The sequence below is a fragment of the Sminthopsis crassicaudata genome, chromosome 2 (assembly GCF_048593235.1).
Source record: "Sminthopsis crassicaudata isolate SCR6 chromosome 2, ASM4859323v1, whole genome shotgun sequence".
NCBI lineage: Eukaryota > Metazoa > Chordata > Mammalia > Dasyuromorphia > Dasyuridae > Sminthopsis > Sminthopsis crassicaudata.
This window is the reverse complement of record NC_133618.1, coordinates 839,735-852,578: the sequence shown is the minus strand read 5'-3', so window position 1 is coordinate 852,578 and position 12,844 is coordinate 839,735. Positions and strand designations below refer to the sequence as shown.

At 60.9% G+C, this 12,844-nt stretch overlaps 1 protein-coding gene across 7 annotated transcripts in view; it reads right to left on the bottom strand.

The window, feature by feature from the left end:
* ITSN2 (intersectin 2) overlaps positions 1–12,844 on the bottom strand; it is a 55,338-nt gene that overhangs the window by 13,227 nt on the left and 29,267 nt on the right. For 6 of the 7 annotated variants that reach the window (XM_074285331.1, XM_074285337.1, XM_074285334.1 and 3 more), the window contains 12 exons: positions 12,657–12,797; positions 12,383–12,470; positions 10,984–11,123; positions 10,490–10,570; positions 4,595–4,734; positions 3,805–3,947; positions 3,587–3,687; positions 3,242–3,420; positions 2,979–3,108; positions 2,153–2,358; positions 1,033–1,097; positions 371–537 (listed from right to left, as the gene is read on the bottom strand). In XM_074285331.1, coding sequence (XP_074141432.1) covers positions 371–537; positions 1,033–1,097; positions 2,153–2,358; positions 2,979–3,108; positions 3,242–3,420; positions 3,587–3,687; positions 3,805–3,947; positions 4,595–4,734; positions 10,490–10,570; positions 10,984–11,123; positions 12,383–12,470; positions 12,657–12,797 — 1,581 coding nt within the window. The remainder of the gene's footprint in view (positions 1–370; positions 538–1,032; positions 1,098–2,152; positions 2,359–2,978; positions 3,109–3,241; positions 3,421–3,586; positions 3,688–3,804; positions 3,948–4,594; positions 4,735–10,489; positions 10,571–10,983; positions 11,124–12,382; positions 12,471–12,656; positions 12,798–12,844) is intronic. The other variant, XM_074285336.1, reaches the window with a different exon arrangement.

Sequence of the window (12,844 nt, the reverse complement as noted above, 5' to 3'; positions counted from 1 at the left end):
AGACCCCAGCCCGGCCAGAGCAGCGAGGCTTTCCTTGGACTGGTCTGCTCTGAGGCGCCCGGCCCATCTCAGCTGGCCGAGGGGCGCGCCCTCCTCAGAGCCCCCCACCCCGGTCAGCTGCCAGTCAGGGAGGCCCGCCTTTCCTGGCTCCCTTTCTTTGGGGACCTGGCCCAGCTTTTTCTTCTGGACTGGCCTGAGACCCTCCAATGGACTCTGAAAGCCGTCTGTGTTCTTTGGAATGGGAAAGGTGTTCCCTGAGGGCCTGGCACCCAGATGGCGCCTAATTAATGCCAGATGGACGACAGCAGCCGACACTAGCTAAGTGCGCTCCCAAAGGCAGCACGCTCACAATAAGCTCGGCTCTGCCCACCTCGGGTTCCTTGGCCCTGACGTAATTGGACGGGAAGATGCCGGTGCGGTTGTCGATGCTTCCCGTCCACCACTCCCCGTCCTTCTGGGTGACCAGGATCTCCTCGCCCTCAGTGAAGGTCAGGTCGCCGGGCTCCGAGCTTGAGTAAGAGTAGAGGGCCACGTATTCTGCCAGGAAGTAAAGGGGATGGCGCCCAGGGAGGGACGCAGCCCCGAGAGATGGTTGTGGCAAGTCCTCGCCCACCCCGGGGGCCCGGCCATCTCGCACCTACGCGGTGTCGGGCACTGTGCCATCCAAATTATCACCTAGTTTGGTCCCGGTGACCGCCCTGGGAGATGGGTGCTGCTATGATCCCGTTCTACAGATGAGAAAACTGAGGCAGGACCATCCGGCGGGCCAGCCTGCCCCAGCACTCTAACCACTGAGCCACCTTGCTGCTTTGCATTCTCTATCTGGGACCCAACCCGCGTGCACCATTTTGCTCCCAGCCCTTCCGGACCCGCCTGATTCCCCGGATGCTCCAGGCCGACGGGCCGGATTCTCTGCACAGCATCTGTGCCCGTCCTCTCCTCATTCTGGGCACACGGCCCTGGCCCACAAGCCCACTGAGGGGCCCATGAATGCCCCGGTGCCTGGCGCGGCTCCTGGAGCTGGGCCCTTACCTTCTCCCAACGTGGGGCCCGGACCGCCCGGGTTCCTCTTGATGCTGGCGTAGATGGCTTCCGGTCTATGGGAACAAGAGGGGGTTCAGGGAGGGACCGGGCGAGCCGCCCGGGCGGATGCTGTGTGACCCCCCCCCCCCCCGCTAGAGACTGCGGGCCCTTCACGAGGCTCTTCTCCACTTGTTGGTTCACACAGTCATCCACTCGTTCCCTGCTCTGGGTATTATTTTATTCAATTATTCGTTTATCTAGACACACACCTATTTGTTCATTCATTCATTTACTCATTTATTCATCTGTTCGCTCATTTACTTGTTCATTCATTTATCCAGTCTTTCCTTCCTTCAGGCATTTGTTGATTCTTTTATTTATTCACTTATTTATTCAGTCATTTGTTGGTTCATTCCTTTATTTCTTTGCTCATTTATCTGTTCACTCAGTCCCTTATTCACTCAGTCTCTTATTCATTCCTTTATTCTTTTGCTCCTTTATGTGTTTACTCACTCATTTATTCATTTCTTTGCTCATTTATCTGTTCACTCACTCGTTTATTCCTTCCTTTACTCCTTTGCTTGTTTATCTGCTCCCTGGGACCCTTATTCACTCAGTTTGTTCATTCCTTTACTCCTTTGTTCCTCCTTCTCCCCTTCCTCTGTCTGACAGCCCTCCCACCCAGCTCTCTTTCTCTTGCTCCCAAGGCCGGCCTGGGCCCGGGTCTGACTGGGACTTGCCACCCTAATGGAGCTAGCTCCCACCCCATCTGGCCAGCCTTCTCCATGAACACCCTGCTCGGAGCTTATTGTGACCAATGTGGGTCCCCAGTGCTTGGCACTTTGCCCGGTACCCCGCTACCACTCAAGGTCAGGGGGTGCTGGGCTTGTGTCAGGAAGCTCCGAGGTCACCTGTGGCCTGGCCACTCCTAGCTAGTGACCTCAGGCTGGTCACCTCTCCTGTCTGCCCCAGGGCCCTCCCCTATAAAATGTGGGCCCTGCTCCCAGGGAGTTATGGGAACGAAAGAAGCCGTGCGCTTTGACATCCCCCCGCCATCACGGTGACGACACGGAGTGTGAGACGGCCAGGACACCCATCCCAAGCCGAGAAGCCCCTCGGCAGAACTCACTCTCCCTTCCTGGCCTCCGGGCCGGCGAGGATCTTAACGTAGGACTTGGGGAACCAGCCCCGGCCCCCGTGCAGCGTCCCGAACCACCAGTTTTCCTGCTGCTCCAGAACGGTGATGATGTCGTGCTTGGAGAAGTTCAGGTGGTTCTCCTTCTTGGCCGTCCAGGAGCAGAGGGCCTGAGCCTTCAGGTTCTCCACGGTCTGTCCCTGGGGAAGACACGTCCAGGGTCACCCGGCTAAGCGGCGGGGGCCCCGAGGCCCGTCGGCCCGCCCATCCATGGGGTGCATTGGCTGGGGGCGATTCAAAGACCACAACGGAGCGGGCGAGGGAGGCGCAGGGGCCAGCCCGGGGAGGGGGTGCCAGGGAGATCTCGTCGGGTATGGTTAATGGAGAGGGGCGCGTGGCCTGGAGGAGGGAGTCAGAGGACCTGAGTTCAAGGCTTGCCTCGGAGCCTGCAGGTCAAAGGTGCTGGCCAGTTCTGGCAGTGTTCCTCCTTCAGGAGCCCCGTGACCCCGGAGACCGGCCCATCTCCCTCTGCTCCTGGGCTCACACCCCAGGCCGCCGGACCAAGCCAGAAGGGACAGAGGGGCAGCCTCCTCTGGCCCTCTTACAGGGGAAGAAGCAGAGGCCACGCTGTCGCTCGGGCTCATGACAAAGGCCCGGCCCCCGGCCTGGAGGGCCACAGGACTGCGGTTCCCGGTCCCGACTTGCTCAGAATGAACTCTGAGGCCCCCTTTCCCCCCAGCTGGGGGCGTCGCTGACGAGGTGCTGGTCAGTGGTATGCCCTCGGATGGGCTGCCCAGAGGCAGAGCCCAGGTGCACTCACCTGCCCGTGAACGGGGGACGCAGCTCCAGGGGACACAGTGCGCGTGAAGGCGGACTTCTTCTGCCAGCTGGCGTTGGCAGTCAGGGTGGAGAAGGGGACGTTCTGGTAACTGGTCTCTGCCGGCCGGGCTCTGGAGGGAGGGGGGCGCAGGGATACCCATAAGCCCGAACACAAGGGGCTACCGCCCCAGAACTCCCCCCGGCCTCCTCTCCATCGCTGCCCCGAGTCCCCCTTGGACTCCCTGGCGCTGTCCCTGGACTCACTCGGGAGGAGCAGAGGAGGCGGCCGGCAGGGAAGCCGCCGGCGGCAGCAAGGCCTTCTTGGGGGACGCCAGCTTTTCGCCGACTGACACCTTCTCCACGTAGTTCCCTGGGAACCAGCCGCAGCGGCCTTGGAAGGAGCCATAGAGCCAGCCCGGCTCTCCGCTGGTCTTCTCATCCACCTGGAGAGAAGAGAGCTGTCTGGGGGGGGGGATGGGATGGACATCGGGGTGGGGGGAGAGATGGACACCAGGGGCCGCCCGGAGAATTTGGGGGGGGCTGTCTGGGGGGGGGGACGGGATGGACATCGGGGTGGGGGGAGATGGACACCAGGGGCCACTTTCCGACCTGCACAATGTCCCCCGCGCTGAAGCTCATCTCGTCATGGCTCCGTGCTTCGAAGGCGTACAGGGCCTTGTACTTCACCCAGCCAGGCCCGAGAGCTTCCCCTGGAAAGAGGACGACCTCAGCCCTGGCCGTCTCCGTCCCCTCGAGGGAAGCCGGGCGCTGGAGCGGGGCCCGGCTGTGAGGAGGCCCCGTCGGAGTGGGTCCCGCCCCCCTCTTACCCCCTTCCTCGGCCCCCCGCGGCTTGTTCTCGGCTCTGGGCGGCTCTTGTCGGAGCTTCTCCTCCACCAGCCGCTTCTGCTTCTCCTCCTCCTCCTTCCGCAGGCTTTCCTGCCACAGGCTTTCCTTCCCTTGTTTCGCTCTCCTTAGAAGGGGAAGGGAGCAGCCTGTTTTCTATCTCTGGGTCTTGGGGGCCCCAGACGTCTGGGCCCCCCTCGACCCCCGCTCATCACCTGCGCCTCCTTTCTGCCACAGACAGACACCCCGGAGGAGGGAAGACCCTCCTGGCCAGAGACGGCCAAGACGGGGGTGGTTACGGGCCACGGCCGAAGCCTCTCTGTGGGAGCTGGAGAATGGAGGGGGCCAGCCGTGGCCAGCGCTGCTACTCCGGGGAGTGCGCACGAGGCCCCCACCGCTCCTCAGAGGCATGCGGACCCTTGTGGAATCTTTCTGTCCCCAGATGGGCTGTGGAGAAGGGGGGGCAGCGGGGGGGGCGGGGCAGAAAGCCTCCCCAGGGAACGAGGCCCAGGACCCGCAGGCTCGACCAGCACCTGGGCGTCACTGGGGGCAGCTCGCCGTCAGCCTCCTGTCCCACCCATCTGCCCGCCCTCATGGCGGTGGTCTGAAGTCACGGCCTGCTCTGGGCCGGGCACCAGGCCCTCAAGGAGCTGCCACGACTGGGCTGGGCACAGCACGCAGCCCCGAGTCTGCCAGGGAGGGTCCCAGCCCCGCCCGCCGGCTTAGCGGCCCCCCGAGCCCCGGCAGAGCCCCCAGGACGAGCGGCCCCCCCACCTCGTGGCCTCCTCCTCCTCCTGCCTCTTCTTCTGGGCCGCCTCGGCCCGCCTCCTCTCGATCTCTCTCAGCTTCTCCCGCTTGATGCGGTTGAGCTGCTCCAGGGCCAGCTGCTGCGTGTTGTAGTTCTCCCTCAGCTCCTACGGGACAAGAGCTCGGAGTCGGAGAGCCGCGGAGATGCTTCCCGGGGCCGCCCGGGCGCCCACAGAGCGGGGGCCCGGAGGAGGAGGCTTTCTAGGGGCAGGGGCGGGGGGCCCACTCCCTCCCGGAGAGGTTTCAGGGACAGCACAGACCGCTGAAGGGGAGAGTCTCCCCAAACCTGCTTTAAACAGTGAAGACCCCCTGGCTTTGGCGCCCGTTTGTGCGTGGGAAGCGAGCGGCCCTACTGTCACCCTCTGTGTGCCATTCGCTGTCACTAAGGAGGCCCCCAAAGAGGCCCCAACGATCCCCTGAGCACCACGGGCTGGCTCAGGGGGAGCTCGAATCTAGAAAGTCCTGCAGGGGGCGCCGGCCCAGGACAAGGGGCAGGATGAGTGGTCGGGGTCCTCCCTGGCAGGGCCCCAACGTCCCAGTCAGATTGTGCGCACACACACACACACATACACACACACACACATACACACACACACACACACTCACTCACACACACACACACGCACACACAATCATCGCCTCCCCCCATCACCACTGGGGACACCAGCCTTAAGCTGGCCTGGGCCTTTCCCCATCATGGGTCCGGGGGAAGGAAGCCCTCTCTTGCCGACCTCAGAGCCGGCTTTGGACCCTTGACCCTCAGTTTTCTCATCTATAAAGCAGGGAGGATGGGGGGGGGGGAGAATGAGGTCCAGCGGCTGCAGCATCCTTACGAGAAGCCTCAGCTGAAACACCGGTGATGGCGCCCTGCTCCTGCCGGCCTGCGGACGGAGCCCCCGGGCCCAAGGTCTTGTCCCCTTCCCCCCCTTGCTTGGCGGCCAGGGATACGCTCATTTTCTCCACCTCCCACGATGACCCCCACGGCCTCTGACGAGCCAGGATTTTACTCAGGTAACAGCTGAGTGGGGATTTGGGCGCAAGGAGACAAGGAGACGCCGCTTTATTCCACTTTTACACCCACGGCCGGGGAGTCTCTGAGGGAGCCCCAGCAGCGCTGGCCTGATCCTGTCCCAGAAAGATGCTCCGGTGGAGTACCAGGGGTTGGAGGTCAGGGGCTGGAGGTCAAGGGCGGCGGCTGGTATTTTAGACAAGGACTCGGGCCAAGAGCAGCCCCATTTTCCAGAAGGACTGGACTCGCTGCTCACCTCTGAAAGTTCTGCCCCAGCCGGGGCCCCCCAGCTTCCTTCAGGCACTGGCTAAGGGCGCCCCCTCCCATTGACAGCCTGGGGCACTCGTACCCTTCCACACCTGGAGGCTTTTATCCATTCCAAGCAAGCTTCCCTTGTTTTCCCCAGAGATTTCCCTTCGGGATGGAGCAGCCGCCCCTTCCCGAGAGGCCCAAACCGCGAGCCCGTCCCAGGGGCGGGCCCAGGAAGCTCCATCTGCCTAATTCGGATCTGTATTTCTGTTCTGAAGAGCCCGGCATGGATCTAAAAGCGTCAGCGTGTCACCCAGGACGGAGAAAATCGGGGTGCCACAAGGTCTCCCTATCCCCATTACGCTTCAACAGTGTATTAGAAAGGCGCGCTTTGGCAATTAGGGAAGAAAAGGCTATTGGAGGAATTAAGAGTCGGAAGGGAAGGAAGCCAATGACCACTCTTTGCAGATGAAACCAGCAAGGTGGCGGGACGCAAACGGAGCCCACAGAAATCTCCAGCGTTTCTCTCTATCACCAACAGCCCCGCGGCAAGAGAAAGTCCACCCAAAATGACTCGGGCAATGAGAAATATCGGGGGGTCTACCCGCCAAGACGAAGTCGGGAAGCCTCGGAACACCGCTTCCCACACAAATAAAGTCGCACCTAATCAAGGGCTCCCGGCCAGGCCAAGCCAGTATGATAAAAACAACAATTCTACCTTAACTGATCTGCTTATTCAGTGCCGTACCGATCAAACTCCCAAGAAATGACTTCCCGGAGCTGGGAAAAATCTTAATTCACTCGGAAGAAAAAAGGTCAAGAATTCAAGGGAACTAATGGAAAAAAGGCCGAGGAAGGTGGCCCGGTTGGACCTGCTCTAAACTGTATCGGAAGCAGCGGCCACCAGTCACGGCCAGAACTTGAGACAAGGTGCTAAGTCACTTAGCCGATTTAACGTGGTGCTTGCCAGGGCTGGAGGTCAGTCGTGCGCTTAGGACTGACTACGGTTCCGCGAGGTTCACAGCTTTGTTAAGAGACCACGTGAGCTCAGACAGGCTCAGCCAGACTCAAAACTGGAAGGCGGAGACCATGATGGCGGGCCTCCCGCCTCCCCCAAACCCAAGACTCCTAAAGAAGCGGGCAGAGGCAGAGAACACAAAGGGCAAGCGCGCTAGGGGCTCTCGGGGCCAGATTCGTTCCCTCGCCCGCCTTTGTGCTGCCTGGAGGCTGAAGTCGGGGAGATTCAGAGAAGGAGGGGGGAGCTCAAGCTCTCAGAACCAAGGACAGAGAGGCCTCAGAAAGCTGGCCGAGCCCCAGGTGGAGGAGAAAATAAAGCATCTGGACTTTAACCCCCGGCTGAGCGTGTGCCGATTACTGAACTGAAACGAAGGCTGCTCCCAGGGGCCCAGCAAAGCCATTTGGATCCGGCTAAGAAATCGAGCAGTCCGTCAGGGAGATTCACAGGACAAAATAGTCAACGATTAGAGCAATCCAGCGTTTGCCAAACCAAAGGAAATTCACTGTTTGGCGAAAACGGCTGGGAACATTGGACACTAGTCTGGCAGAAAGCAGGCCCCGACCCGCGCCGAGCACCATACGCCAAGATAAGGTCTGAAGGGCTTCACGCCGTAGACATGAAGAACGAGATCACTAACAGGAGAGCTGCTGACCTCTCAGATCTGTGGAGGAGGGAGGAATTTGTGACAGAAGAACTGGAGATCGTCACTGATCACAAAACGGAAAATTTGAGTGTATTCAGTTAAAAAGCTTTTGTACAAACAAAACCGATGCAGACAAGATTAGAAGGGAAGCAGCTCACTGGGAAAAACATTTTGCACTCAAGGGTTCTGATAAAGGCCTCATTTCCAAAATATAGAGAGAACTGACTCGAATTTATAAGAAACCAAACCCTTCTCCAATTGTCCATGGCCAGAGGATGTGAACAGACAATTCTCAGATGACGAAACCATTCCCACTCATATGAAAGAGTTCCACATCCCACTGATCAGAGAAATGCAGATGAAGACAACTCTGAGACAGCCCTCCACACGATGACAGGAAAACTTCGTGTCAGCTGGAAGTCAGGCCTTCTTCCGTCCTTCCTCTCTCTCTCTCTCTCCTTCCTTCCTTCCGTCCTTCCTCCCTCTCTCTCTCTCTCCTTCCTTCCTTCCTTCCTCCCTCTCTCTCTCTCCTTCCTTCCTTCCTTCCTTCCTTCCTTCCTAATAGTATTTTGTTTTTCCAAAGATACGCAAAGATCGTTTTTTGGAAAAACTGCATGTCCCCGTTTTTCCCATCTCCCTCCTTCCCCAGGACAGCGGGCAACCCAACGGGGTTACGTATGCGCGATCCTCCAAGACAGATTGAGCAGCTACTCAAGAAAAATCGCATCAAAAGGAGAAAGGAAAAAAAGGAGGCAGGCAGGCAGGCAGACGAGCCACAACCGTGGCGGGGGCAGACACTAGGGTTCGCTCCACGTTCAGCCTCCCTCTGGGCTTTCCAGCCCAAATCTGTTGGCAGGTGCCTTTTCCAGTCCCCCCAGTGAGCCCCTTCACGATGTAGCTTGGGCCCCTCCCCTCCCCCCAACCTCCCTCTATTTGCGCTGGTTTCTGGCCCCTGCAGGCTCTGAGTCCTCTGAAGGCGGGGACAAGTGACTGAGGGACATGTGCTAGGCACAAAAGCCGTACCCGAGCTGAAGGGCGCTGGCTAAACCCGAGCTGCGAACGGCCCCGTGGTACACGGGTGACTCGGGTGTGCCAGGAGGGCACAGGATGGCGGGAGCCGCCACGGAGAACAGGGAAATAGCGGTCTCTGCCCAGAGAGGGAAGGAGTGGTCGAAAGGGAAGCCAGGACATTGCATGTGACCGGCGGTGGGATCCAGGACCTGGAGAAACGGGCCCCTTTGCCCGGGCCCTCCAAGGCCCTCTTGCTCCAAAAGCCTCTGCCTGAACCCCTCGAGGGCTGGCAGCAGGAACTCTGAGACAAGTCCCACGGAGGACTCTGGAGAGTGGGGAAAGGGAAGCCGAGGGAAGGTTCTGCCCAGGCAAGAGGCTTCTGCCAAGGAAGAGAAGTGGGGGAGGCGTCCCACAGGATGAGAGCAAGACGTGAGCGGGGGAGGGGGGCAGCTACAAATGTGTGGGGAACCTCCCGGGCAAAAGCAAACGGGCGCTGCCCACTGCGCTAAAATCTGCACGACGGGACCTCTGCCAAAAGCTGCGGTAATCTAAGCAGGGGCCTGCTGGAGGGGAGGACTGAGAGACCGGTCGGTCAAGCACCTACTAAGTGCTCCGAGGTCGCGGTCTAATGGGGGAAGACGAGCACACGCTCACACGCACAGAGAGGCAGAAGCCGGATGGGCGATAGCGGGCGGGGCCGGGTCCCCCACTCAGGCCTGGGCCCGGCCGGCCAGGAGACAAAGGGTCTCGGCTGCGGACGGTCAGGAGGGCCGGTCCCCGGACAGAAGAGCCCGAGGGGAAGGTTGGAAAGGGGAGCTTCGGAGGCCGAGCCAGCGGCCATGGGAGCCGCTGGGATTTGGGGTGACCACGGCCTGTACTTGGGGTCCTCCAGAGGGGCTTCCTATAAGCCTGCTCCTTCCCCCACCTGCAGCAGACATCAGGAAAGGAGGACCAGGAGTCCGGGGGGGCAAAGAGCTGGCCCGGGGGCCCCCATGACAGGGTGAGAAAGGCTTGAGAAGCACCAGCCTCCACCTCTCCTCTGGGCAAACGGACCCAAAGTTCCTCCCCTCAAGGACTTTCTAGGGCAGCTAGGGGGCGCAGTGGAGAGAGCACCAGCCCTGAATTCAGGAGGACCCGAGTTCAAATCTGGTCTCAGACACTTAACACTTCCTAGCTGTGGGACCCTGGGCAAGTCACTTAGCCCCAGCCTCAGGAAAAAAAAAAAAAAAAAAGAACTTTCTGCTCCAGTGACCCTGAGACCACCGGACTGGGGAGCGCTTCCGTTCTAGGGCTGCCTTCCCTTGCCACGTGGCGCCTGAGCCACCAGAAGTCCTGCGGGGGCTGCCCAAGAGCCAGCCACGTTTGGGCACCCACCGTGGGCACAGGAAGCAGCCTCTCCTGAGGGACGTCGTCCCTCCTCATTAGAAGAAAAGCCCCCTGAAGGCAGGAAGGGCCCCCTCCCTTTGGCCCTGCTCCCATTCACTCCCAGAAAGGCGGCCCCTGGGCCTGGAGGGAACCCGGCGGAGGGCCGGAGGCACGAGGGGCACATCGGGGGGGAGGGAAGGGCAGCCAGGGAAGCTCCGGCCAGGAAAGGCGCCGTCCCAAGGGGGCGGCCACATCTTACCTGACCAACCACACATTGCCCCTGGAGGCCGGGCCCCAGGCCCCCCAGCCCCGCTTTCGGCTCGGACACTGACTCACCCCCGACGCCGGCTCCCATCGAGCCTTCTCAGCCCCCGGAGAGGCGGGGAGCTGGGGGCAGGCAAGAGAAAGGCGAGCCCGCGGAGCAGGCCTATGGCTCGGGCCCAGTCAGAGCGCAGAAGGCTAGGAAAGCGAGCAGAAAGAAAAGAGGTCCCCACGGACCGGGCGGCAGGGGGGGCGGAGAGAGCCGGGACGTCGCTCCGAGAAAGCGGGCCCGCGGCGGAAAGTAACCTTAAGTAAGAGGAAGAGGTGGTGGAGACAGCTGAGCAGGGACAAAAGGCACCGCAGCATAGAGTCATCCACAGTCACACACTGAAAGATAAGGCAGACAAAAAGCCCAGTTAACCCGGCGGCCCCGGCGCAGCCTCCGCGGCCTCTCCTCGCTCATGCAGTCCTCCCCCTGCTCCTCGGCGCCACCCTGGGCTGGCAGCCCTCCGCCCCGACGGCCCCGTGAGCCGGGCCGCGCTCATGCAGAAGACCGGGGGCTGCCGGCCGTCGCCGCTGTCACACAGAGGGGTTCCGAGGGGGGTCTGCCACCGCTCCCCCAGCGTCCCCTTCCCTTCACCCTGGCCGGGGGGCCGGGGTCCCTCCACAGGAACTGCTCCAAAAGCCTCCACAAACCAACCTGAGACCACGACAGAAAAGGGGTGAGGACGGCGGCCCGCCGAGCATGCACAGCCAGCGCGGGGGCTCCTCCCGCGGGGCCGGGCCCTCCGGGGACTCACCTTCAGCTCCCGGTTAAAGGCGTCCATCTCGGACAGCTTGGCAGCCGTTTCCCTCTCCAGGGCGTCCAGCTGCTCCTTCAGTCTCTGGCACAGGCCCTCCTTCTCCAAGGCCTTCTTGTGGACAGCGCCGACGCCCAGGTCTGAAATGCACCCGGGCACATGCGTGGGCACTCACACATACGGACACGCACGTGGGCACTCACACATACGGACACGCACGTGGGCACTCACACATACAGGCACGCGCATGGCCACTCACACATACGTACACGCGCGTGGCCACTCACACATACGTACACGCACGTGGGCACTCACACATACGTACACGCACGTGGGCACTCACACATACGTACACGCACGTGGGCACTCACACATACGTACACGCACGTGGGCACTCACACATATGGACACGCACGTGGGCACTCACACATACAGGCACGCACGTGGCCACTCACACATACGGGCACGCACGTGGCCACTCACATACGTGCGCACACACGGTCCCTGTCAGTGGCAGGGAAGCTCCCAGGCCCGAGGGGAGGGCTGCCAGCACATGGCGCGGGCCGCAGAGCCTCAGTTTCCTCGTCGTCCCAGCGCCCACCTCACAAACCAGAGGTGATCTGTATGGAGCCAGGTAAGCGCCTGGCACACAGAGGGTGCTCTCTAAATGCCTCTTCTCCTCCTCGGGCCCTGATGGCAGCTGGGAGGCCAAGAACAGCCTTCCCTGAGCTCCAACATAAGGAGGCGCAGCAAAGAGAGCTCCGAGTTCAAGTCCAGCCTTGGACCCTCACTCACTACGTGATGCCGGGAAAGTCACTTAACCCTGATTGTCTCCAAAGGGAAGAAGGAGCATTTATTACAATGTGCCACAGGCCATACGAGGCCCCAAGAAGGGGCAGGACAAACCGTGGCCCAGAAAGTGCGGGGGCCCCGCAGGGGGGCGGCGAGGGGCGCTCCTGAAAGCTCAGCTTCTCAGGCCACGTGGGGGCTCTGCGGGGGTCAATCCCTGATGATATCAACTAGAAATTCTGCGGCACTGCGAGCACCTGCACCTACACAAAAGGCTCCCGAGGACCCTTCACTGAGGTGCGGCTGCAGAAATGCAGGGACCCGAGGGAAGCTTTTCCAGGAACGCTTCGGCACAGACAAATCCCCACCCCAGGGTGTTCTGCGTGGCTGGAAACTTAAGAGTCCCAGGCATGGTCCTCAAGGGCTTCATTGAGCCGGCTCGCCCGTGTTTTACCAGGGAACGGCTTTCTGCTTTTTTAAGTGGGAGCTGGGGTCGGGGAGAGGGCTGGAGAGAACTGAACAGGAGAGAAGTGTTGGGAGAGGTCTGCAAGAGCTGCCTCCAAGGGCAGGGCTGGAGGGAGGCCTCGGGGAGGCCAGTCAGGGGACTCACGGGCTGCGCTGTCCGGCTGCAGGTGCTGAACCCTGTCCTGTAAGCGCTGCTTCTCCGGCACCAGATAGACAAGCTGGTTCTGAGATTCCTTTCAGAAAAAAAAAAAGCAACCCTTCACTGGAGAGGTGCCATATTTCCGCCCTGTTGCCAGATTGCTTCCAAATAAGCCCTCCCTTTCCCGCTCTCCGGAAAACAGAGAGCCACACGTAGCCCCAGAGCAGGGGAGTGGGGCACACGCTGAAGGGCAGCCCCGGGCCGGGGGCAGGGGAGTCACCTGGAGCTGCTGCTGAAGCTGCGTGATCTCCAGGACCCCCAGGTCGCATTGCTTGTCCAGGACATCCAACTCACTCTTCCGATTCTGTTTTCTCTGCCGCATATCCTCGAGTCTCCCTGAGATCTGCTGATGTTTGCCATTCTGTCCAAAGGTCAAGAGAGCCAGTAATTAGGGCAGGAAAATAGGAC